This window comes from Tyto alba, unplaced genomic scaffold (genome assembly GCF_018691265.1).
Source record: "Tyto alba isolate M040663 unplaced genomic scaffold, T.alba_DEE_v4.0 Super-Scaffold_8, whole genome shotgun sequence".
NCBI lineage: Eukaryota > Metazoa > Chordata > Aves > Strigiformes > Tytonidae > Tyto > Tyto alba.
The window spans coordinates 11,884,666-11,908,301 of record NW_024881329.1 but is presented as its reverse complement, the minus strand read 5'-3'; the positions used below and the strand labels follow the sequence as shown (position 1 = coordinate 11,908,301).

At 37.1% G+C, this 23,636-nt stretch overlaps 1 protein-coding gene across 2 annotated transcripts in view; it reads left to right on the top strand.

The window, feature by feature from the left end:
- The window catches only part of HIPK3 (homeodomain interacting protein kinase 3), a 77,005-nt gene that overhangs the window by 29,630 nt on the left and 23,739 nt on the right, over nucleotides 1–23,636 (top strand). For both annotated transcript variants that reach the window (XM_042785207.1, XM_042785208.1), the window contains one exon: nucleotides 22,047–22,170. In XM_042785207.1, coding sequence (XP_042641141.1) covers nucleotides 22,047–22,170 — 124 coding nt within the window. The remainder of the gene's footprint in view (nucleotides 1–22,046; nucleotides 22,171–23,636) is intronic.

Here is a 23,636-nt window from a genome sequence, read left to right as displayed (position 1 = left end):
GTCCCGCAGGGATGGTTGCTCATGGAGCAGTGCCACATGCCATTTGGGATAGTCAGTTTGTAGCCATCCAGTTGCCTTCCTGACAGAACAACTTCAGGATTGCCTAAACCTAATTAGCACTAATTTTATTTTGCTTCATCTCTGGTTGTTCTGAGGTTATGCTGTCTATGATTATTAAGCATTTATGTCTGAGAAACACCTTCTTTTTATTTCTCTCTGTAGCATCATTATTAGCCTGTGGACAGAAGATACCAAATTATTTACCTCTACATTAGAAAGGGAGAGGGAGGGGTTGTTTGGGAATCTGGTGTAAAATTAAAAGAGAAGCCCCAAAACTTAGTCTGATATTTAATGCAGGTTTACTAGATTGGATGGAGGTCATGCCTGTATGTGGTTTCCTGTTTTGTAGCTATTTTTTGACACTTTAGCATTTTAATTCTGTGTGCCGAGAAGATTGAGTTTGTGACACCACTGGCTGACTTTTTCAGGCTTGTATGAAATAAGGCCAGTGTAATACACGTTAAATCATTTAGTTAACCAGTGTGTATATGTAATATTCCCTCAAGAAAAATAATTTGTATCAACTTTAACCATTTCATGGAAGACAGCGTTATGTGAATTAGGAATACCAAATGCAGAACAGTAACCTCAGCCCTTCCTCTCCCTTACTGACAGAATTAAACTTCTAGAAGTTAATTACTTTGTAATTAGTGCTATTTCCCCCTCCTGACCCAGGAGACCTGCTATTTCCTAGCTTGTGCTTGGTGCTTGTTTTGGATTTCCGCACGTTTCTGGTGATGGGTGCCTGGCTGGCACTTCAGGGGAGGTGGGCCGAGTCGCCGCAGGGCGAGTGCTGCGAGGGAGCCACGGCCTGGGCAAGGAGGTGATGGGCTCTGCCGGTGGAGTGCCCAAACGTGGCCAGGGAACAGCTCCTCAGGCATCTTCAGGATGGCTCCCGAAGAGCCGCATCCCTGTGCTTGGCACAGGAGTGAGCGGGAACTGGTGTGGTGCTGGAGCGGGAGGAGGAGGAACGACCAGAAACCTGCCTGCCCGTGCTGGGGTGGGGATGGACCCCTGCCTGCTGCTAGTGCTGTTGTGTGTGTTAATTTCTAGCTGCTTAAATAATTTGAAAGGCAGCTATATGTGGTGGTGTGGTTGTGGTGTATTCATGCATCCTCCCCATGTATTACACACATGCGTGCCCTCAGTCTTTGTTGTTTATGAATTGCATCGCTTGTGTGTCTTGAGCGTGAATGAAAGTGGATGCAACAGCTTGTTTTCCCTTGCTGCTCTGCTTTGATTTCAGCTTTGCTTCAGAAGCTTATAAAGATCTTTTCAAGCTTTTTTTCCCTTATCTTAATTTTCTTCTCGGCCTGTGCCTTATGAAAGAACCTGGCAATGTTTTGCCAAGCAACTGATTTAGGGGTTTGAGGTAAAAGGAAAAATGAAAGGCAGTACACCGTCTGGTGTGTATTAGCAAATCAAAAAGTACAAGTATTGTGTAGTTTAATAGCAGCTTAGAGGCAGTCATCTGAGTGGATTCGCTCTTCAGTTCTTCAGTTATAATACTGATGTAGTTTAATTTTTCTTCTGCACAAGACTGTCAGTGTAGTTCCTCTTAAAGATTCTTTGAATGTTTTCTTTGACTTTTTCATTAATCTTTAGAGAGTGGTTAGAGATAAATCTGAAGTTTCTCTGTGTATGTTGCATCTGTAACTTTCCAGTGGTGAGCTGTAAGGACAAGCAGTAGCACCCATTTTGAAGATGGACCATGACCAGCTTGTTGGAGGGGACATTTGGTTGCCTGCAGTCGCAGTTCTGAAAAGGGTAATGCAAGAAACTCCTGCAATAAGAAATAAGGTGGTTGCTGGGCAGGCCTAATCTAGTGGGGATTTTTGGAAAAAACTTCAGAGCTGATTTATTAATGTGCATAAGCATACATTTGTCCCCGTACCACTGAAACTTCCAAGTACTTCAAAGCAATTCTGACAGCAGATGAAAGTCCTGAAGGTGCCAATACCAGCCGTGTAAACAGCAGCTGCAGAACAAAGGGAAGATTCAAACTAGCAATTGCTGCAAGGTGAAAAGGATGAAGTTAGTTGTTATCCTTGCTGTTTTGCAGTAGCCATCTGGCTAGTCAGTGTGTACGTAGCTCTGGACTGAGTAAATAATATGCTTGTTGCCATTGCATGTTATAGAAGGCAAAATAAAGATTTAGGGTGGTTCATTCTTGTTTGGGGAGACAAGTAGTGCAAATCTGAAACAACAGCAACAACAATGTATAATTAATTTCAGTGGTTGTTGATAAATTTGCTCGCATTTGTGTGTCATGACAGCAGATACTGTTCTTCAGCAGAAACTGGCATAAAGACCTGTGGAGAAATGTGTGAAAATCTTCCTGACTTCTAAAATGGGAATAATTTCCTGAAGTTTACTAAGAGCTTGTGTTCTTAGTGTTCTCTCCAGCCTATTGCTCAATGCTTGCTTCTCACGACTGGCACTGCCACTTCAAGAAGAACAGAAAACTATGCAGACAGGGCAGGGAATTTTATTTTTAAAAAGACAGAATACCCATAGACACCCCCACCCTCCCCCAACAAAAATCCAAACAAAAAAAATCCAAACAAAAAAAACCTCCACCCAACAAACCAACCAACCAACCAAAAAGCTTGGAACTCGCAAAAGCAAGAGACATCCCCACCCAAACATGTATTGAGGAAGGGAAAAAGCATACTCGAAATAATGTCAAGATAACTGTACCTGTGTATGCCTGTACTTACAGGGCTGTCTTCTCAGAGCAGTGAATTGCTGTATTTATGTTCTCTCCTATTGCATGTTTGTTTGGTTTTTTTTTTTTTTTACTCTCTCTTGTAGAAACAAGCACTACTTGCTTTAACTAGTATATAGTATTTTGTGCCAAACTTCTGTAGGTCTGAGGCTAGGAGAAAGTGTATGGAAAATTAAAATTAGGCCAAATTGTTTAAAATATGCTCCAGTGCTTGACATCTGAAGGACTGCCACATGGGATTCTTCACATATTTGCGCTAGGCACTGTCCTTTAACCACGGTATCTGAAGCAGATGCCTCTTTAGGGATATCAGTACTGCTAGGTGTCCTTAGGAATTCCAGTTCCTGCTGTTCTGCTCTGAAGAAAAAATATTTTATGTCTGTAAATTATTTTTTTTGGCAGAGGGGAACAACACATATTTACCATATTGGTATACCGTAAGTAATTCCGTGGTTGGGGAATCTTTTCATCACTTGGGAGTGTGTATGTGTACTGGGAATAGTGGTAACTCCTGCGTAGTAGTAGGCATGGTAAATGCGCAGGGCTCAGCATCTCTCACCGTCAGCCCTTCGGACACAGATACCTAACACAGAATGCACGTGGGCAAGGTGTGTTTGAACAACTCCTTATTATGCTGCAGGTAGGCAGTTCTCAGGTCTGAGAGTCACTGGCTAATCTGTGTAATTATTTTGAGTATTTAAGTATCTTCAGTTAAGTAGCCAGCTTTGCTGCCTTAATAACATCTTACACAATTGGACCCTTCCCAGGCTCCTTGCTGACTCAAGATGATGTGGCACGGTAGAATTTTTAGTGGGCAAAAGAGGTAGGAATGCAAAGGGAGTCATTGAAAAGGGACTGTGTACAATTAAGAGTATTTTCTTTTGCAAGTAAAAATATTTTTTTTTCCTTCTTCTTCCAAACTGTGTTGTATGTCAGTTATTCTATTTAAAGCTCTTTTTATTATTTTGTTTCTTGCGTTGAATGGACTGTTACGTGTTAAAGAACTGGTAGCTGAAAGGGATTAACCCATTTCCCAGGTATTAATCTATGATGTGGTTAAACACAGGCTCTTTTTATTCTTTGTAAACTCAACTTTTAATTTAAATTGGATTTTAAAGAAAATATTTTAATTTTTGTACTTTTCATTTATAACCAAGCTGAATGTTCAATGTTTTTTGTTTTTCATTACCCATAGTATTTTTTTCTTCATTGGGCTCAAGTGTGGCTTGCTTAAGAAGAATGTGAAAACTTTGTCACGTTTTGAAACTTGATTTGTGGAATTTGCACAACTGACAAATGCATGAGTAGGGTTAATGTTTTTGATACATTTTACAAAAATAAAAATAACTATTAGACAAACATTCCTGTGAAACAACAAACTTATTTCAAGTAGAGCTAGATATCAGTACAATATCATTTCCTTTGTAAAGGTGGGATTCTTACTTTGCTTAATCTCACTATTTCTCCAATATCAAACATCACCCATTCGGTAAAAGGCAGGGTGAGGCAAAGGGCTGCAGAACAGGTGAGGCTGTAATAACTCTCTGAAGAATATATGATCAAAGATCCAGTCGGTGTCCAGTCTCTGATAGCGACCGATAGTGAAAGCCTAAGCAACGACAGAGCAGCAAAGAATGTACATTTATATTGGTAGTTCCCAGTATATTCTCCTAGCTGCTGGCAGTCTAAGATCATTAGCTTCCATAGGTCGGACCTTTTGTATCTAACAGCACATTAGAGGTAGTTTTTCGTTGCTTTTTTTTTTCTTTGTTGGTTTGTGGGTTTGTGTTGTGTTGTTTTGTTTTGTTTTGTTTTTTTAAAGACATATGCTTCTGGTATGGCCAAGTCCAACAGCAGAGTTCCACAGTCCAGTTACTCTTTATGGAATAGATTTTGTATAAGGAGGTTCCAGTGAGGAGCTGCTCTGTGATACAACAGACAATTTTATTGCATGAGTGACCAGTGCTTTGAAATGTGATCATTGGCTGCTGAAGTTGCTGAGCCAGGCAAGAACCCAGGAAAGTAGGGTAAATTGTGTCAGAAGGATGTTCACATGAAATTTTCCAAGCAGCTCCATTTAAATACAGTAGGGTAGTAATTTTTGTTGGTACAGAATGTAGGAACTCTAACTTGTTGTCTGAGTCTTTTGCCTGCAGCTAGCACATCAGCCTGTCCTTTCCCTAACGAAAATGTTTTCTTTGGATTGTGTTCCTTGTGTACTTTAACCTTTTTGGTTATTTCCCTTTGGCCTTTCATAAAGAACATTTTGGGGCACTTCATTAGGAGGGCCTGTGCTCTGTCTCCCACCCAGTGTTATTAACATCAGGAAACAAAGTGTTGCTGGGAGAGGAGGAAGGAAACTAGACTTCAAAATTCCTCATTTTGGAACCAGTTGGGTTTTTTTTTGCTGTTGTTCCTCTTATTTAACCTAACTTTAAAATCGATTCTGTTTTGTGTGAAGCACAGCAGGAACAAACTATGACTCCAAGGTTGCTTCTTGCTGATTTTAGTTAGATGCAACAAATGAAAAAAAAAAAAAAAAAAAAGAGGGCTGTGCTTGTATTGACGTGGCTCTTGGTGATTGCATGAACGTGGAAGGGTCAGGAGTTCCTCTTCCTTGCTCTACCTCTGCATTACCATCCCACAGAAATGGAGGGGCAAGGGAGGGCTCTGCGAAGGTGAGCAGTGCAGGACAGGGTGTGTTTTCCAGTAGCATTACCCTGCATATGTGTTTGTGCAAGAAATGTAATTTTGAGGTAGTTTACTTCTGTTCTCTCCTAGCTAACTTCTCCGTGTATTAATAAATCTCCTATGTATCGCATGTGTGTTAAGTGGGTGGAGAAAGTGAGTGTACATATCTGTGAGTGTTGCTTTTGATAGGAAAAGCATAAACATTAATGAGAAATGTTTGCTGAGAATGCTTTGCTGGATTTGGTTTCCTTAGAAAACATATGGGAGTTGAGTTCTAGGTGATAGTCAATTTTCACAGCATCAAAATTGAATCATCTTTAAACTAAAAAATATTGAGAAATTAGATGTTAATTTCTTGTTTGGCTGCAAAATATATTTAGCCTTCCAACCTGTGACTGATGTACAGTCTAATTTCATTAGAACAGGTAATCCTGTGTCATGCATCTCTTGAATATTCTTTGCAGCACGTTTTTTTTTTTTTTTTAGAGCACTTTGGGAGCAAATTCATGATGAGCTTGTTGTAATAGTCACACACAGGATAAAGAAACTAGCTTATAGGTTTGTTCTGGAAATGATGACTTGACAGTAGCCTCCGGCAATGGAATTTAGCTATCAATAGTGTGTTAATCCAGTTAAGTAGAGAGCCTTTCATAGGGAAATACGAGTCATGTGTTCTAGCTAAATAATTACCCTTAAAGTAATCATGCAACTTGTAAACATTGCCTCGATATTTTTGTGATTTCTTTTTTTTTTTGACACTGATATGACACAGCAATAACTCCTTATTGAAGCTGTAGCACATGCAGTGGCTTGGGGCAGTATTTATTTCAGAACATTCTTATCTAAAGCTCTGTTGACATGTGTGAGCATTAACTTCATCAGCTAGTTTTTGCCCATTCTTGTTTCCTATTTAGAAAATACCAAATGTTATGGTAATTGTAATTACACTTTCATTTATACACCTCTTTTTAAATCATAGCAAGCTTGCATTGAGACACACTGATGATTGGGATAAGTTTATGAAGCCAGTGCTCTGTACTTTACCTGCCTGATTAGTAGGTGTCCCCAGGGGTCAGCTTCCACCATGGCTTTCCCCTGGCCACAGTTCAGCTCCTGTCCTCCTCCCCTCCTGGGGGGGAACAGGCAGTGGTTCCACAGTTAAGCAAATGGTTCAAATCAACTAGAAGGAAGAAGATAGCTGGTTAAATGCTTGATGATTTACTTCAGTTAACTCCTACTGTAACTTCAGTCTCTCAATTAATAGATTTTTAACATTTTTTTGTTTTTCTATGCTGAACAGTGAAACAAATTCTCCAATTTCACTTGTCTCTCATTTCAGTGGGTATACTGGCACCACTGGGGGATAAGAAATACACAACACAGTGAGGTATGATCTTATTCTATAGAACAAAGGCTATTTTTGGTAGCTCTCTTGAAGTTGGTAGAGCTGTTAACAGTGTGCCTTCTTAAGATTGCAGTACAATTCTTTATTAAAAGATGCTGCTAAAGAGTCCTTAAACTTTCCAGATGTAAGACATTTGAGCACAATCTTTTTGTTTCAGATGTTTGAGCCTGACTGTACGGTGTGTATTTTTTTTTTCTTTTCCCCCTGATGAAACTAATCAACCAAAGGTGAACACCCCCTCCCCCCAGTCGTGGCAGATAGAATCTGATGATGCTTATTAGGTTGGTTGGTTAGTGTTCCTGATAGCTCACCATGCTGCTTTGACATTGGAAGGATAATGGAAGCAGGTGAGTGGTAACCAGTCATTTGCCACAGTTCATATGGACTGCATGTGAACTTAAACTGAAATCAGGTATATACAATTAATAGTGAGTCTATTTTTGGCACGTTTAAAATAATAAATGATTCAGAAACCTTCACACCCCTAGTTTTATAAATCATGTAAACCTGTTTACATCAAGTTTAACTGCAGCAGATCCATAAATATGCTCCACTGCTACAGTTATAACTTGGAAAAATGTGTATAATCACTTATTCTATGGAATTATAACCACTTTTGGGAGAAAACTTAGTAATCATAATGCACTTTATTGCTACATAATGCTTATAAGCCTTAAAGTGAACACTGTAATACTACATTGACCGTTCTTGAAGAACATGCATGGTAGCAGTACGTAATAATCTCTGTTTTGGAATAGGTCCGTTTTGCCTTTTATTTCAGAAGACACTTACTTGAGGTCTCTAAGTGTAGCTAATGACATCTTTCCTTGGTACTTCACCAAAGCAGCGTTTTGTCTTTAGGTAGTCACAGTACCTTACAAAGACTTGATAAGTCACTGACATACTTTTTGTATACTACAGTGATTTTTATGTTCAGATTAAAATTTTGTTCAAAAAATACAGTTTTGGAGTTTTTTTGGATGTCTGGTGGGTTTTTTGTCTTTCCCAGTTGGTTATTGTCAGTTATTTATGTTTTAAAAAAAAAAATCTGTAATCTTGAGTCATAGCACAAACTCATTTGCCTAAGGGCATTTGCAGTGTCAGAACCAGAAAAAAAAAAAAAAAAAGTTTGCCACTGTTATCTAGTCCAGTTCTGAAATGACTAATGAAAGTAGTCTTATTTATCATTATGCTCTAATGGCCTCTCTTCCTCATAAGGTTATGTTACTAGCCGCTAAGTCTCTTCTATTTTCATGTAGATCTGATAATGTTTTTGTTTCCAACTATTTATTCTCAAGAGGTTATTTCTGTATAAGGCTTCAGATATTCCAGAATCTCTGCAACTGTTTGAAAATGGCTAATTTTGCTGCTTATGTCCCAGCAGTATCATTAACGTACATGTTGCTTATAGTCTTTTCAAGGCTGGTTGACAGCAGTTCTTCATAAGTAATTCTAAACAAATTTATAGGTCCGTCTTGTCAGTGAGATTACTGCTAAGGATTTTTTTAAGTATATTGCTCTGCTTGTAATAGTTTATGCTACCCTAATCATGGATAATATAATTTCTCATTCATGTTTAGTCAACAAAAGGTCAACTCTTTACTGCAGTCAATCATAAAATCAAGATTTTATGAATGAGTTCTTGAATGAAAACATTCAGACAAACTGACTTTGGGGAAATTCATGTTATACAAAAATCCTATTGAGTTGGTGATAACTATCCTTTCTCATTTTGCCTATAATCTTTGGCTGATGTCAGTGACCAAAAAGAACTACAGGAACTTCATGAATATAGAAGAAAAGTGCAAAGATTTCCCCACTCATAGAAGTGTGTATGTGTGTATGTATGCAGGGACTGTTTAGGTTGCAGATAGCAAACTTGAGACATTGCTGAAAGGGATCAGTAGTGAGTTGGTTTTTGGAGGTGGGTCTTTTCTTTCAAGAAGAGATTGCCCCCTAGCCCATTTTAACATATGCAGGTTACACTTACATTTTTAGACTGGCATCTTCCTAAAGTGAAAAACACAATGTAAAAATCCCAGAAAACTTAGTGAACTTGACTCAGAAAGAAATATTGACTCTGTGATTGAATACACAGCAAGGCCAGTGTTGGGAGTCTTACTAAAAAGCGATGACATAACGCAGGGCTTGCCTTTAAAAGTTTGTCCTATCAATTTGTGATATGACAGCATAATCTAAAAATAGTTCCTGTGAGTAAGAAAAGGTAATGCTTTGAGGATTTTTTTTTTTTTTTTTCCCCTTGGAAAATTCCTGTATGCTGGAAACAAAACAAGTGTGAATTCTCCACATCTCTAAGGAAATCACAAATACCTTTTTAGAGGAGATCTGTTAACTCAACCTTAGCTTTTGTCTTTCTAAAGAGCAGGAGTTTCCAGTAAATAGTCCTACTGTGTAGAGTCTCATAATACATTAGTCTTTAGGGCAGTGTTCAGGGTTTGGTCAAAGGTTTTATCACATGCAAAATAATCAGACTTTCCAATGGTTTTATTTTTGCAGTTTCTGTTAGACGTTGGCAATTTGAATAATTTTTTCATTGTCATGTTTTGGTTTTATATTTTGGTGCAAGTCATATGGAAGTTGGAGCTAGAGTATCTCCCTGACATAGCATGGTATTTAGATGGCTTATGCATTTTGTAGTATATATGCCAAATTTCAGTTTAGCACATATTTGAGAGTATTTCATAGTCCTTCTTAGTATTGTATTAATGCATTTTTTAATAGTTCAAATGAAAGAATGGTTGTGTTCTTGAAATAACTACTGCTATTACTTTTTAAAGTTCAGGAAAAGTTTATTGCTCGCTCCTCACACTTTGCCAGCAGAGTGTGTTGCAGAGTCTTGTGAAATTCGGTGTAGTATTTTCTGTGTACATTGAGAAGAGCAGGCAGTGAAGATAGCTTACCTTTCCTTTTTCTCTTAGAGACAAAAATTATTATACACCACCAGCTCAAGGCACTGTGCAATCAGTGTGCTACAGCCGTATTTGAGCAGTAGCACTTCTGTAAATGAGGGGAAAGTTGCTTGTCTATTTGATCCTTGCTGCTTCTGTTAGTATTGTCAACAAGCATGCATTTTCCTAATGTGAGTGTCTGTCTGTGTTGGGAACAGAGTGAAGTTTTTAGCCATAAATAATGAGCTGCTCCCAATTATTAGTGTCCTGGTCTGGACTCAAAGGGTTTACATGGATGAAAGGCTTCCATTGTTATCCAGTTATTATCTAGATCCCATTATTATCTCTTTCCTTTAAACTGCACTACCTGTTTTTAACTTTTATTTGCTCTGACAGCAAAATTACAACATTCTGCTTGATTAAAAATAATTCCCAGTGTAATCCAGTTACCCTGATTTCCTTCTCTTTAGTGTGGTGGTAGAAGGTCTGGTTTTCAGTATTAGATACCAGGTAAGAACTGCTTTAGAAATGATACCAACATCTATGTAGTGAGAAGAATAAAGGAGAAAACTGCTACCCTATGTTTTAATGTTTGGGTAAAGTGTGTTACCTTTTTGTATGTAATGTTACTTTAAAAATCTTTGCAAAGCAGTGCTTGCAGAAATGCCGGGGTTCTTTGCTGTAGTCACATTCCTGTTGCAGCATTTTGTCAGGGTCTGATATGACATCAATCTGGATGTAATAGATACATAGTTAAGCAGTTTATTTTAGGATCTGAAACTCTTCTAAGAATAGACAGGCTCCCCTTTCAACAGGAAAGGACAAATAAATTGAAATGGGATGCCAGCGAAGGAAAACCAGAAAAAAAGCAGAGAGGAAAAAGTATCTGAAGACAACGAAAAAGGGAAAAACCTGCAGACTGGTACTGGTGGTCTTCAGGGTGTGGGTGAAACATGTGAAAAGATTGTTGCATATGGATTCTTTCACCAGACTGCAGTGCAGTGGCAAGCAGGTGATGTGACATACTGGAAAGCTGAAGACTTACAGTCTAGCCTACCAAAATAGACTTGTGTAATTTTCCTTGCTGGCAGTCCATGCTTAATTTGGCATGGAGGGAAAAAAAATAACCTTTTAAATTTTCTAATGTAATTTCTTAGTTTTCTCAGAACATTGACAGATGAGCTTCCATAGTGCCCCAAATCTTAAGGTCTTCAGTGTTTCCCCATGATTATGTTAGTGAGATCACTAAACCGTGGGAAAGGATGTGACTTGTTCTGGTGTGTCATGTTTACAGCAGGGGTCTAAGAGAAATTTGGGAAAAGTTCACCAGGTGAGCCAGTCAGTTCACTTGCCAGTGCATCGTAAATTACTACAGCAGCACACAAATTAAAATCAAGGTTGTTGAATGTTGGTGCATATTGTATGTAGGGTGTATTTTTCTGCATTTTTTAATGGGAGCAACAGATCCCAATAAAACATTGTGCCAGACATATATCTGTTGGTTACGAATCTAGAAATCTAGCAGTAGATTTAGAACCTAGAAGTGTTTAAAAATATTTTTATTCACCAAAAAGTCTCTACTAGTATAATCTTGAGAATGCAGATTTAATTTCATGTATGTTAACCCACCTGCCCCAGTTGCTGATTTGTAGGTTTTCTGTCATAACTTTCTTGTAATGTTTCTTTTTTTTTTTTTTTTTTCATTTAGCAGCTGACACAGCTATTAAGTGACTAGATAATACTCTGTAGGGGAATATCCAAAGTGAAATGGTTTCTGGTGTTCCACTTATTTAGTGAACAGGACATGACTCTCCTGTGTGGTGCTGTGGCATCAGTACTTGACCTTTTGCTAGACACTGCTTTTTAAAAATTGCATATACTTTGAATATTTGAATTTTAAGTAATCAAATGTCGCTGTTAATTCAATGTAATTATTTTAAAATGTTAATTTCTCCTACAAGTCTTTTGCTTGTCTTTTAAAATAAACCAACTTTGACAAGCCTACTCTCTCTATTTATCCTGATGTCGTGTTGTCAGTGTTCAATTCTTGATATCACAATGTTTTTATAATCCAGAATTGCTACATAAATTTTCTGTAATGAAAATACTGATATTTTTCTAAAATTACAAACCCTTTTTTTTTTTTTTTTTTTTCTTCTGACAATTTTTTGCTTCGAGGGCAGGATTGTGTCATGGGCAACAACCTTCAGTCTACAAGTCAGGGTAACAGACTGTGAAAGCCTTATTCAATACTATGTAGAACATTACCAGGAAGGTAAATTAGATAAGCATATTAGTTTGCATGAATACAGAATGATCTGGAGGTCTGAGAGGGATGAATGAAATGACATTGCTCTGCCTGTTAAGGAATATTTGTGTTGATTTTTGGTGAGCTTTCTATAATTCTAACAATGTAATTTCGAGTCAGAATTTATCAGTCTGAGTTGCAAAAATCTCATCACAGTATCACTTTGCATCATCCAGATGGACATACATCAGCAATAAAAAAAATCTTTTCACAGTGGATGAGGATGTGAGCAGATTTCTTTCTCACATATCTATATGGTGTGTTTATTTCCACTGCAGTATGCCTACCTGAAAACCTATTGTGCAACAGATGTATGCTAGAAAATGGTTTCAAATTGTTTCATGCTTTATCGAGCTTTTGGGGCTGAGCTGCAGCCCTGCAGCAGGCAGTCTTGTTGTCCTGTGTTGGGGCAAACTCTCTTGCAAGTGTTGCTGCAGAATGAAAGGAATTTTCCTTTGTGTCTTCAGGGTAGATTTTCCTTTGGTCTTGGTTCTTTGGTTTTGCTTTTTTTTTTTTTTTTTTTTTTTCAATAGCTAGTTAATATAAAGTAACATATTATGATTCACATGATTCTTGACATAACAGCCATATCCTTGTTTTCTTCGGTATTTTACCTGAACTATGCCAAAGCGAGAATGCATTTAAATATGAATAAATGAGACCTTCATGCTAATCAGTCACATCAGAAACTGATACTTCTTTCCATTGCCTTGTGTGTGGTGGGAGTCCTTTGGTAAGGTTTTTATGGTGGGATCAGTTTGCTTATTTCTTTAGTACCACCATGGCTTTTTGTACCCTCAGTCCAGATGTAGGAGTATCTTCAGCAGGGGTGAAAGCACGAGAAGCCTTCACACAAAACTAACTTACGAGATCTTGCTGTTCTTGACGAGGATGCTACAAGCCAGTACTGCTGTGCTTATTTCTCTTTTGTAGAAGCTCTCTACTTGTTGTTCAGCTGGTGTGTTTGGGCACTGCAAGTCCATGCAGACTCTTATGGACTTAGAAGTTGATATTCCCACAAAATCAACAATAACAAAGCAAAGGGTGGGGGTAATTAAGATCTGGCATCTCTGATTTGTGAGGCCTTGAAATCTCCTACACTGTGCTGTTCTCATTTTTCTCTTAGACTTGTTCAGACCTGGAAATTGTTGCTAGTGTTTGATCCTCTCCTTCAGTGGAGGCCAGTCTGTGGTTGCCACCTGTCCCACTGTGTGGTCTTTCAGTTACCTATGCTCACCCTAACTTCTATCTCTATTCCGAGTAATATAATTTCAAGATAGGTTTTCTTCAAAAATAATCTGGACAGTTTTGTTTTGGCACAAGATTTTTCATGTTTTAATTTTTTGGTTGTTGCTTCTTTTCCCTTCCCATCTCTCCCCCTATCCTACCCCAGTAAAAAAGAAAGAAAATAAGAGAGGGGAAAAAAACCCCTGAAGGTGCTTTTAGCATATAGGGAGGCATGTCCAGAGGAACACACTATATGATAGAGAGCGTCTCATTATATTGCGTAAGCTGCTGTTGCACCTCAGGAAGTTAGTATGACTGCTTGCAGAACTGCAGAAGAAAGGGTGTCTAGGTCTTTCTAGTAAGCAATGTGTAAAACAAGAGTTTAGACATTTCTGTGTGCGTATTTAAAAATACATACAGACCTGTAGCAGCCTATAGCCCCTTGTACTCTGGGGCAGGATCTGGGAGGCTGCACACACAGCTGCGTACTCCGTGGGGAGTCAGGAGATGAGGGAACTCACCTGTTTGAGGAGGGAGTTACTTGTTACAGGTGACCTCGGTGTGCTATCCCAACCGTGCGCCTTCTTCAGCACCTTGATGTTGTCGGTGCGAGCGGAGCGTGGCGTTTAGGCAGAGCACGCTCCGCGCTGCAGGTGAGGACAGAGGCAATGTCTGTGTGGCCATCTCTTACAGCCTTTCAAGGATAAAGCACTGTAAGGTGGTTTCACAGTTAAGAGTAAAGCATACAAGCGCAAGTACACAAAGGATATCGTCAAAATTCAGTTATTGGTAAGTAACCTCATTTGATGTTTTGAATATTGACACTATGCTATCCAAAATGTAAATAAAATGTATTAAATTTTAGACTATTTACCAATAAAATATCTGAAGAGTTTCTATGTACACAATTTTCTTCATTATATTGCTACATCAGTATCTACTTTGCTTAATTTTCATGTAATTCAAAAACTGCTTAGCATATCAAGTACATAAATAAATCACCTAGGTAAGTTGCAGTCTTTCTGAGGAAAAAAAAAAATGAAAAAGCAGAAGCATAAACATCTTCTGGTTTTAATGACATCTCTTTTAACTAGAGATAGCAAGTGGAAAAAAGTATATTCAGGTCACTTAGCTGAAAAAAATCAAAAAGGAATAAGTAATTATTATCTTTAGTACTTCTGGTAAGTAGTAAGAGAAGGTGTATTAGGTTAAGATTTGTGATTGTTCTTTCAAAACAAACTTCTTCAGTATCAGGAAAGAGTGCTATGGTAGTTCGCTTGTAAATTTGTATTTGACAAAATTACCTAGGATTTATTTGTTATTTGTCTGGTTTAATTTCTTGTCTTTTTTTCCTCCCCCTTCAGTTGTGAGCCCTATGTTATAATTAACTTATTTTTTTTTTCAGTGATTGCTTCTTTTTGTAAGTAGTTATATATATGGGCTGCTCTCTATATAAGGTTTTTAAATCCGATCTCCTTCTCAAGGTCAGATCAGGGTTTGAAGTTAAACTGGCAGCTGCATGTCATTCTTGTATGTTATATATAACAGTGGAAGGCTGTGATGTTACGTAGGTCTTTTCTAGCCACTGAATGTTGCATAGTTCTATGAAAAAGTTTTATTATGCTAAAATGAAGTTCTTTCTACCAGGAAATGAGAATTCCTTCTGCACAGTGCTGTGGACACCATCACAGCAATACCGTGGCCTTAGAAGTTTACAGGAGATATGGTGACTCATTTCCTCCTGTCTTCACTATCACTTGCCACGCGAGGGTCTGGTAGTACACCAAACTTCTTCAAAGGAAGAATGAAATTATGAACGAGGGGATAACTCCTCATATCTTTGTGAACATATTTGTTCTCCCTGTGTTTGGTGATATATGGTGACATAGCCCTAAATTGCAAAGGGATATTTTTAATTCTTGCCTGCCACCTCAAAGACACAGATGCCCCTATCCATCTTAACTAATCTTTCTGAGCACTTAAATGTTGGCTTTCAGTTTAAATCCTCTAATCTTCTTAGAGTTTAAAAACAAAAAAACCCCACCAAAATGAGAATTTTCTGGTTATGTATTTCCTAATGTCTAATCATAGCAGAGTTAAAGAACTGTACTAGAAAACTGTACAAGAAAAGCCAGGATTGTTGCTGATTTACAGCAACAATCTTTTCAAAGGGTAGGGAGGAAAGCTCATTGTCTGGCATAGTGTACCATACTTGCATTTCAAAGACCAAATGTATGTTAACACATGACACTACCAATCTGTATTCTAACATCTCAGTGGTCTTAAAAACAAGAGACAATTCAACTATGAAAGTGTTCTTAAGAAAGAAAAAAATCACTCAAGTGGACTTATTATCTGTAACATGACTTTTTAAAAGACTTTATAAATTTTATTGACATAATTATTATTCTAAAGAAATGGCATTATGAATAAAATTTATTCTGACTGTGAAGAAGATTGTAGAGACTTTTTAGTTTGGATCCAGGGATTTGTTCGAGTAGCTCTTATGTTTGTGCAACAACTGTGATTTTAATATGTAGGAAATGAGAGATACATGTTATCAGGTGGTCTATGAATTCTGGTATTTTGTTGCTGGAGAAAATTTACCATAGCAGAAGGTTGCACTTCAATGTCGTCTGATGAAAGTTTCTTCCAGCTCTACACAGCTGATGGCTGTGTACATTGAGATGAACCTTACTGATTAAACTAGAGCCATTGTGGGTATTTTTTCAGTTGATCCATTCTTAAATACTTTTAATATTTTTTTTTACCTCAACAGTGGCCCATGATTCAAAGGCTAATTGTATTTTGGCTTAAAAAAAAAAGTTTTATATTTCCATCAGTCTTTAACCTCAAAAGGGGGTGGGGAATTCCTTGGTCTTCTGTAGTGAGGCAGGGCATTAGAAACACCTGGTTGTTTCTCTTCTGTTATTTTTGTATATATTTTGAGTAATGTTACTGATCATTCATTCTTTCCTGAAGCTTTATAATTCTAACCAGGGTTTCTTCTTGTACCTAAGTCTCTTCAAGTCTTTAATTTATATTGTCCTTCTCTGCGTCTTTTCTATTTGCTGTATCCTTTTTCAGATGGGGGTGGCCAAAACTGAACACAGAATTCAAAAGTGAACACACACTATTCAAGGTGAGGGAATATCACTAGTTATATATAAGGCATAGTAATTTTTGATATGTCTTTGTCCTTTAAAAATAAATACTGATATCCTGATTATATTTGCTCCCAATTATAAGATGTTTTTCTCTAGTAATCTATAAAGTTGTCTAGATTTTTTTTTTTTGTTGGAAAGTTGGTTAATTTATAACCTGTTAATTCCTATGGTTAATTAATTAATGAAAGAATAATGTATATTAATTTTCACTATGATTTATTATACACCATGTATTCTCTACTGCCTGTCATTGTGTTGATCTAATTGCATGTTTTGAAATTCCTTCTGAAGTCCATCACAAATGTGCTAGAGAGCCATCTGTTCTTTATATCATTCATCATCCACAAATTTTGTCAATATGTGGTTCATTCCCATTGCATCTTTCAGATTATTGAAGTGTACTTGCCTGTGGGTTTTTTTTCCTGAGTATTGTCACCTTGATTTGGATCCCTCTAGCCTAGAGTCTTTCCTGTGTTCTTGCAGATCTCATAGAAAGGTCTGCACTCCTTCACATTCATGATGAAAACAGGTAGTTGAAGAAAACTAATTGTACATGAGGATACTCATTAGAATGCCCATTACCATCTCTCATTAACTTCTTCACTGCATCTGATCTTTCTCTTAGACCTCCTTTCTTTAGAAGAACTACACATCTCACAACTCATATCTAGTTACTTCTTTCATAAAGTATATGCTTGTGTCATGCTAGTAATGGTAGCAGGGGGGAAAAGTGTTATTCTCAGGTTTGAAATCCGTTTTGACTATAACTCTTGCAAATTGGATTTGTTTACATGAGTTCTTTTGAACCTTAGGATGTCTTTGAACAAATCATTAATAAAAAAAGATAAACATCCTACCCTTTTGATGACTTCTTTGCATATGTATTTGTTCTAATGATGACAGCATGCTGCATCCTGAGCAGCTGAATATTAGGCATTGACACAATGAACTGTGGTAATTAGGGATAGTAATGTTTGGCTTATATGAGAAGAGTATAAATTGTGTTGCATGCTCATATTAGAAATGCTGTCTGCATTTCCCTTCAACTGTGTGAATATACAGAAGCCAAAAATTATGGAGAGGCATTATTAAAATTCCTATTCAGTGTTTTAAATTGCAAAGTCAAAATGACTTGAAAAGGCTTATAAGCCTGTTTGGAAGGAATTTTACTGCAGAATCTGTAATGAAGATGTAACACTGCCGAGGATATACCAGCACTCCTGATGTCCAGCATCTTTGGAGTAGGCAGTAGCACCTGGGGAAAGGAAATAACTCCCTGTTCCTCATATGGCACCCTTACCTTCAGCTTCTGGCATGGAAGGTGGTATAGGTGGTGGCTAAAGGTTTTGATCTTGGAGGGAAATCATATGGATGTGTTGAAAGGAGTGGGGGATGTGGGGGGAGGAAGGCTATTTATACACTCCTCTCTCATCTGGAGAGTGGCAACCTGGTAGTCAATAAATAAAACAATGTCATGTGGTAGACAGTAGATACATTGACCCTTTCATACTGCCAGAAAAGAAATAGAAATAAAAATTGCTCAATCTTTAATCTTATTTCCGTGATATGTGAGGGGGTACATATAATTGTTACAGGATCTTCAGTGGGAACATATTTGAGAAATTGCTCATGGATTCAACAGAATTTTTCATGAAGTTGGCAGTTCTGGGAAGCTGCTGGGTTTTTTGTTTTATGCTGGTTTTCAGTTGTTATTATGTATGTTAGATGTTGGATTTTAGCTTTTTCATTTAACTTTTGTCCTGAATTGGATTTCTGACCAAAGACTTCTGAGTAGTAATAATTTGAAATGGCTTGACTTCTTACAGTTTTTGTTATAGCTCATTTTTTTAATATGGCTAATTCTTGAACTTTATTCTTTATTACCTCAGTGCAAAGGTCGGAAGAATTTTTCTGTTACTATGCTAAGGTTTTGACTTTTTTTGTGTAGTTTTTGCTTGATTGTTTTGTTTTGTTTTTTTTTTTTTCTTTCCCCTCTCTTGAGGAATTATTTCACTTCAAAAGTGCTTATTTTGTTGCTTCGTTCTAAGCTGACTAATGTGCTGAAGCTAAATTATTTTATGAAACATTCTGGTCTTTAAGCAAGTTAACAGAACAAATTATGTGGTTTCTTTCCTCACAAGCTTGCAAAAACCTGTAGGATAACATGAATATTCATGGTCTGTGAGGTAATAAATAGAAATGCAACTATTCAAACAAGCAGCTGAAGCAGATATTCATTTGCGTCTTTCATCTTCTTAGATATTTCCAACTGAAAAGTCTGCTTCAAGAGAGTTGAATTGAGCTGTACTGTGTCAAGTGAGAAAGGAGGATTTCAGATGTGTTAATCTAGGAATTGTTGCTTAATGAAGTGAATCTTTCCAGTGTAGTAATACTGGGTTTTGAATTCTAAATTAAGTTTTCTGTTAATGTTTTTAATTAATGTTTAATTAAGATTGATAAGAAACTAATGTTTAATTAACATTGATAAGAAGGAGGTAGAGGCCCTCTATGTAAAATCTTACTTTTAATTTCATTTGAGTGTACATTTAAGTAAGATTTGGTATCCTTGAGAAGTTTGGAGAATTCTCCTTGTTGTTCTCCTTGTTGATGTCTTGGTATAGGAAAACAGAGGCTATTTACTAAGTTGGGGACTACAGTAACTTCTGATGTATTGAGCATCTTGCCATCTGCAGTAGATAACACGCAGTAGTGTGTGTGATGCTGTTTTGAGAGGGAGAAGTACTGAGTCTTTTTTGAGTAATCTGATGTTAAAGTGTGTTGAGACATCTGGAGTTCCTACCACTTAATATCTGTGGTTGTATTTAGGAAAGGGAATACCTTCATGAAAGCAAGAGCTGTGGGTCATCTTAAAAGAATAAAAATGGAAGAATTGATCCCCCCTCTTTAACCCTTTCCTCCCCAATGGGCAAATAGATTTTAACTGGAAGTTTAAAAGCGGGAGAGAGAGGGGGGGAAAAAAGGTGCTTTTGAGCATGCCATTATCAAACTGTTTTCATATATCAAAAATATTTGAGCTGGTAAAATCAATATAACATAATCAAACCCAGTACAAGTTCTCTTGTAACTTTATCTGCTGTGGGAGAGTTGTTCCATTTTAAGGACCAGCATTAGGCCATGGTAGAGTGAATTTGACATTTCTGTGGAGCAGCAGCTCTTCCTCATCCTCACTTGAAGCTAGCCTGAAAATTATTTTTGTTCACTGTACTGTAGGTGTGGGTAGACCTGTCTGGAAGCACATCTGTTTCTTCCTCCTTTCTGGATGGTTGGTCAGGTGTTGGGAAGTGAGGAGCACTGGTCTTGCCTCTCCTGAAATACATTCCTTTTCCTTAGATTTGTTAGCACTTTTGTTGGTATTGCAGAACTAGTTGGTATCCTTGAAAAACTAAGAGATTACTATATTGTAAGATACAGTAAATGTTCTTTTTTTTATTATTTTTTTTTCATCATATCTACCATTATCCTTCTTTTATTTGCAATTCTATGGCTCAAAAGAGACAAGCAACAGACTGACTGACAATGGCTATTTTTATACAGTGCACATATTAACCATTGAGTAAATGTAAGAGGTTTTAAAGAGCTTATTTTAGCAGAAGCATTTGTTAAAGCCCCTATATCCATAGGCTGTGTGTATATTCATTAACTATTCAGGGTTGTAACATAATACAACAAAAGGAAGCATGTTTTAACAGAGATCTGTAACAACCGTATGCAGCTGGCACCCAGCCAGTGGCTGAAGGCAGACATTTCTTATGGCTATTTCTAGTCTTGTGGCATCTAGATATATTTAATTTATTTCTCAGGTAACGAAACTAGCCAATACTTACTGCGGTGTCATGATCCGGCATTACAAAAGTACATTACGTTTCATCCCTAGAAGTTTATTGTAATCAAATCTTTGAAGGCAGTGGAAAACCGAGCCTCTCCAGTTTCACCGCCAGTGTGACAAGATTTATCCATCATATAATCACATCCGAAACAGTTTGTGACAGGGATGGGAAGAACTGAAGCGCTGGCATGAATGGAAAGTGCATAAATATTTAACAGAATATCCTGTCCTGTAGACTTTCTTATCTGTAGAAAGTCTCGGATTTTCCCTGTAGCAGAAGCCTGGATGGTTTCAGTGGTCAGGGATGGGGCAGAGCGTTGGGACTCCTTCCCCAGTGGTGAACATACATCCTTGGAGCTTGGAGTATGTTTAGGTACAGCTTCTGCCAACTACTCCTTGTGAAAAAGGATGGAGATGCCTCAGTGCTTGGTCTACTGTATGCTTCAAAATAGCTTCTGTGTCCCAATGCAGGAGGAAAATAGGAATTTGTTCCCAATCCAGTACATTTTGACGAATTAAACAATATTTTGATAAAGGTAAATGTCACAGGAGAAGATAAATGAAATATGTAGGAATTTGCTATGGTCAGAGATTCTGTTTTATGTGTGGAATGTCAATGGGATACACCAGCATGTTCTGAAGTGTAAGATTTTTAATCTTCTACACAGGTGAGAAATATTAATTTTTTTTTTTTTTTTTTTTTTTCCCCCCCCCCACCATCATGTTATCTGGTCAGTTGAATGCTACTGCTCTGCTGAGCTGCAATGGGAATCACTCCCTTAGTTTTAACCACCTTCCTACTGTTCTGTGACATGTTAAGCTAACAACAGATTGTCTGCTTTAAAAGTAAATCACTTTATAGTGTGATGCTTTAAATAATACTTTCCATCTCCAGGCATCTTTCTATATTAGCATGAAGGTATATTTTAATTCTTTTTCCTTTTGTTAGTAGCTTGAATGAACTGGGAGGGAAGATTTAAAAAGAACAAATGCATTAAAATGGATATCTGTGAAATACTTGAGTTTTGTTCCATGTGAACAGAAATGTTAAAAGTCCGTTTAGCAGCTGTGCCAATACCAATTTTTCTGGTTCTTGAGTACAGAAATAAATGAAAGCATTATACTTGGTAAAGAGAGCAGGTCTTATTTTTCACCTAAAACAAATGTAAATTATTTAACCAACAGCATTTGAATTTAAGTGATTTAAAAATCGATCACATTGAACTGATTTTAATGCATTAAGGGATTTGCAGTTATGTAATTAAATTGATTATTTAAATAGCTTTAAGTATACTGTCCAGCTGGGAAGAGTGCAAGTGAATTTTGAGATAACAGTTTTTGTATGTTTTTGAGATAAATGACTGTGTGGTCAGAATATAGTTACAGGCATATGACATTGAGTGGACAAATTATTTGGAACATACTGGAGGAAAGGCAAAAGTGTTGTATCAGTGACATTCTGTTTTCAGGCTTATCAATTATTTTCATATACATAGCAAACTGATACTTGTAGGAATAAAACCACATTGGAGCTGCAAAATTTTACCACGGATTATCTAGACAATGCAATTTCTGATGCTGTGATTTTATTGAAATAATTAACCTGTGTTTTCAAGTAACAGATTTTTTTTTTTTGTTCTGTTGGATTGTTGAATTGCATTTTTACCCCAAGGAAAAAATTCAGTAACCATGTTTAATTTTCAGAGCTCCAGAGATCATACTGGGATTGCCGTTTTGTGAAGCCATAGACATGTGGTCGTTAGGGTGTGTGATTGCAGAGCTGTTTCTTGGATGGCCACTGTACCCAGGAGCACTGGAATATGACCAGGTAGTAGAATAAATTTCACAAGCATATGCACACTTTCCGCAATTTAAGAATTTCAGATTATTAAATCCAGGATTTCAAATGTTAATAATATCCCCTATTAAGTAATATTTCTTCAAGCCTGTTTAGTGCTTTTAATTTAGTCTTATTCATTGTTCTGGAAACAGAAATGCTGTTTCTAGACCGAATTGTATATTGTGCTGCTTTTCTGAATTAAATTTAAATTCGTATTTTTTTCTTTTTTCCCCCTATCTTGAAAAATAAATGTTAGTGGTAAAGATGCTTTTTCTGATGGAAACCAAAGTTTGTGGCAACCATCACTGCATTATAATTTCTCTTTAATTTGCCATGAATGGAATTGACTCTGGAATGTCTGTTCAGATATCAGGATTAGTTGTCTTCTGAATACTTCTTAATGCTTTCTGGAAATCCAGCATAGCTCAAACATTTGAGAGCCTATATTTCATGAGGAACGAGAATGAACTGTCACAATAATATATATGCAGTGGAAAAGCTCTAACTTTGCTTTGTTGGAGTTTTCAACTATTGGCAATAGTGAGCTGACTTAAAAAAATTGTTTCTAATAAAAGATGTAGAACATCTTCTGCTTAAAACACTTAAGGGAGAGAAGTCTTTAATTTTCTAACATAACGTGGAAATTTGGAAGGAACCTGGTTTTGAACAATCCCCACCTGGTTTTGAACTTTGAAAATGAAGAAATCTCCTGGAAATACCAGATGTAACAGCACTGGCTTCTAACTAACTTCTACATCATGGATTCAACATTCAATTTAAGGACAGTTCCTCCAGCATGTTGATTACATTTCTGAAATCCTGATCTTCATGTAGTGGGGTTTTTGGATCTCTGTGCTTACACATCAGACCAACTTTTCTAAAAATTTGTTTGTTAAAACCACTGTCAGGGGATATATTGATTTTGTGTTGATTTCGGTAACATTTCATTTTTCAATTTATTTACACAAAATTCAGTTTTCATGGGAAGAAAGTGAGCTATGAGTGAAACATGGGTTGATGCTTTGATGCATTTAGAAAACATTTGTGCGGGGTATTGCTGTTAAAATGGAGACTGAACGAGGCAACAACTAACAACCGTATAATTCATTATACTCTTTAAGGAAAAAGTGAAAGCATTTGGTTTTTGGAAATAGTATGTAATACTGACTCAAATTTCCAAAAACTTGGCAAATTTATTTACCTCTTATTTTGAAAGAAACTTCAGGAGAAGATCTGGACTTTCAAAAAAAAAAAAAAAAAACAACAAAAAACAAAAGGGGTGGGCAGGGAGAGGGCAAAATATGTAATTTCCATGATTGCTTCCACTTTTGAACCCTATACTGCTGTAAATAGCTGTTAAAAGGGATGCTGCTGTGGGTGAGGAAGGACCTGTAAACCTGGTTCATGGTCTTCTGATCATGATCACACATATAGGCAGATGCTGCTTCTGGACA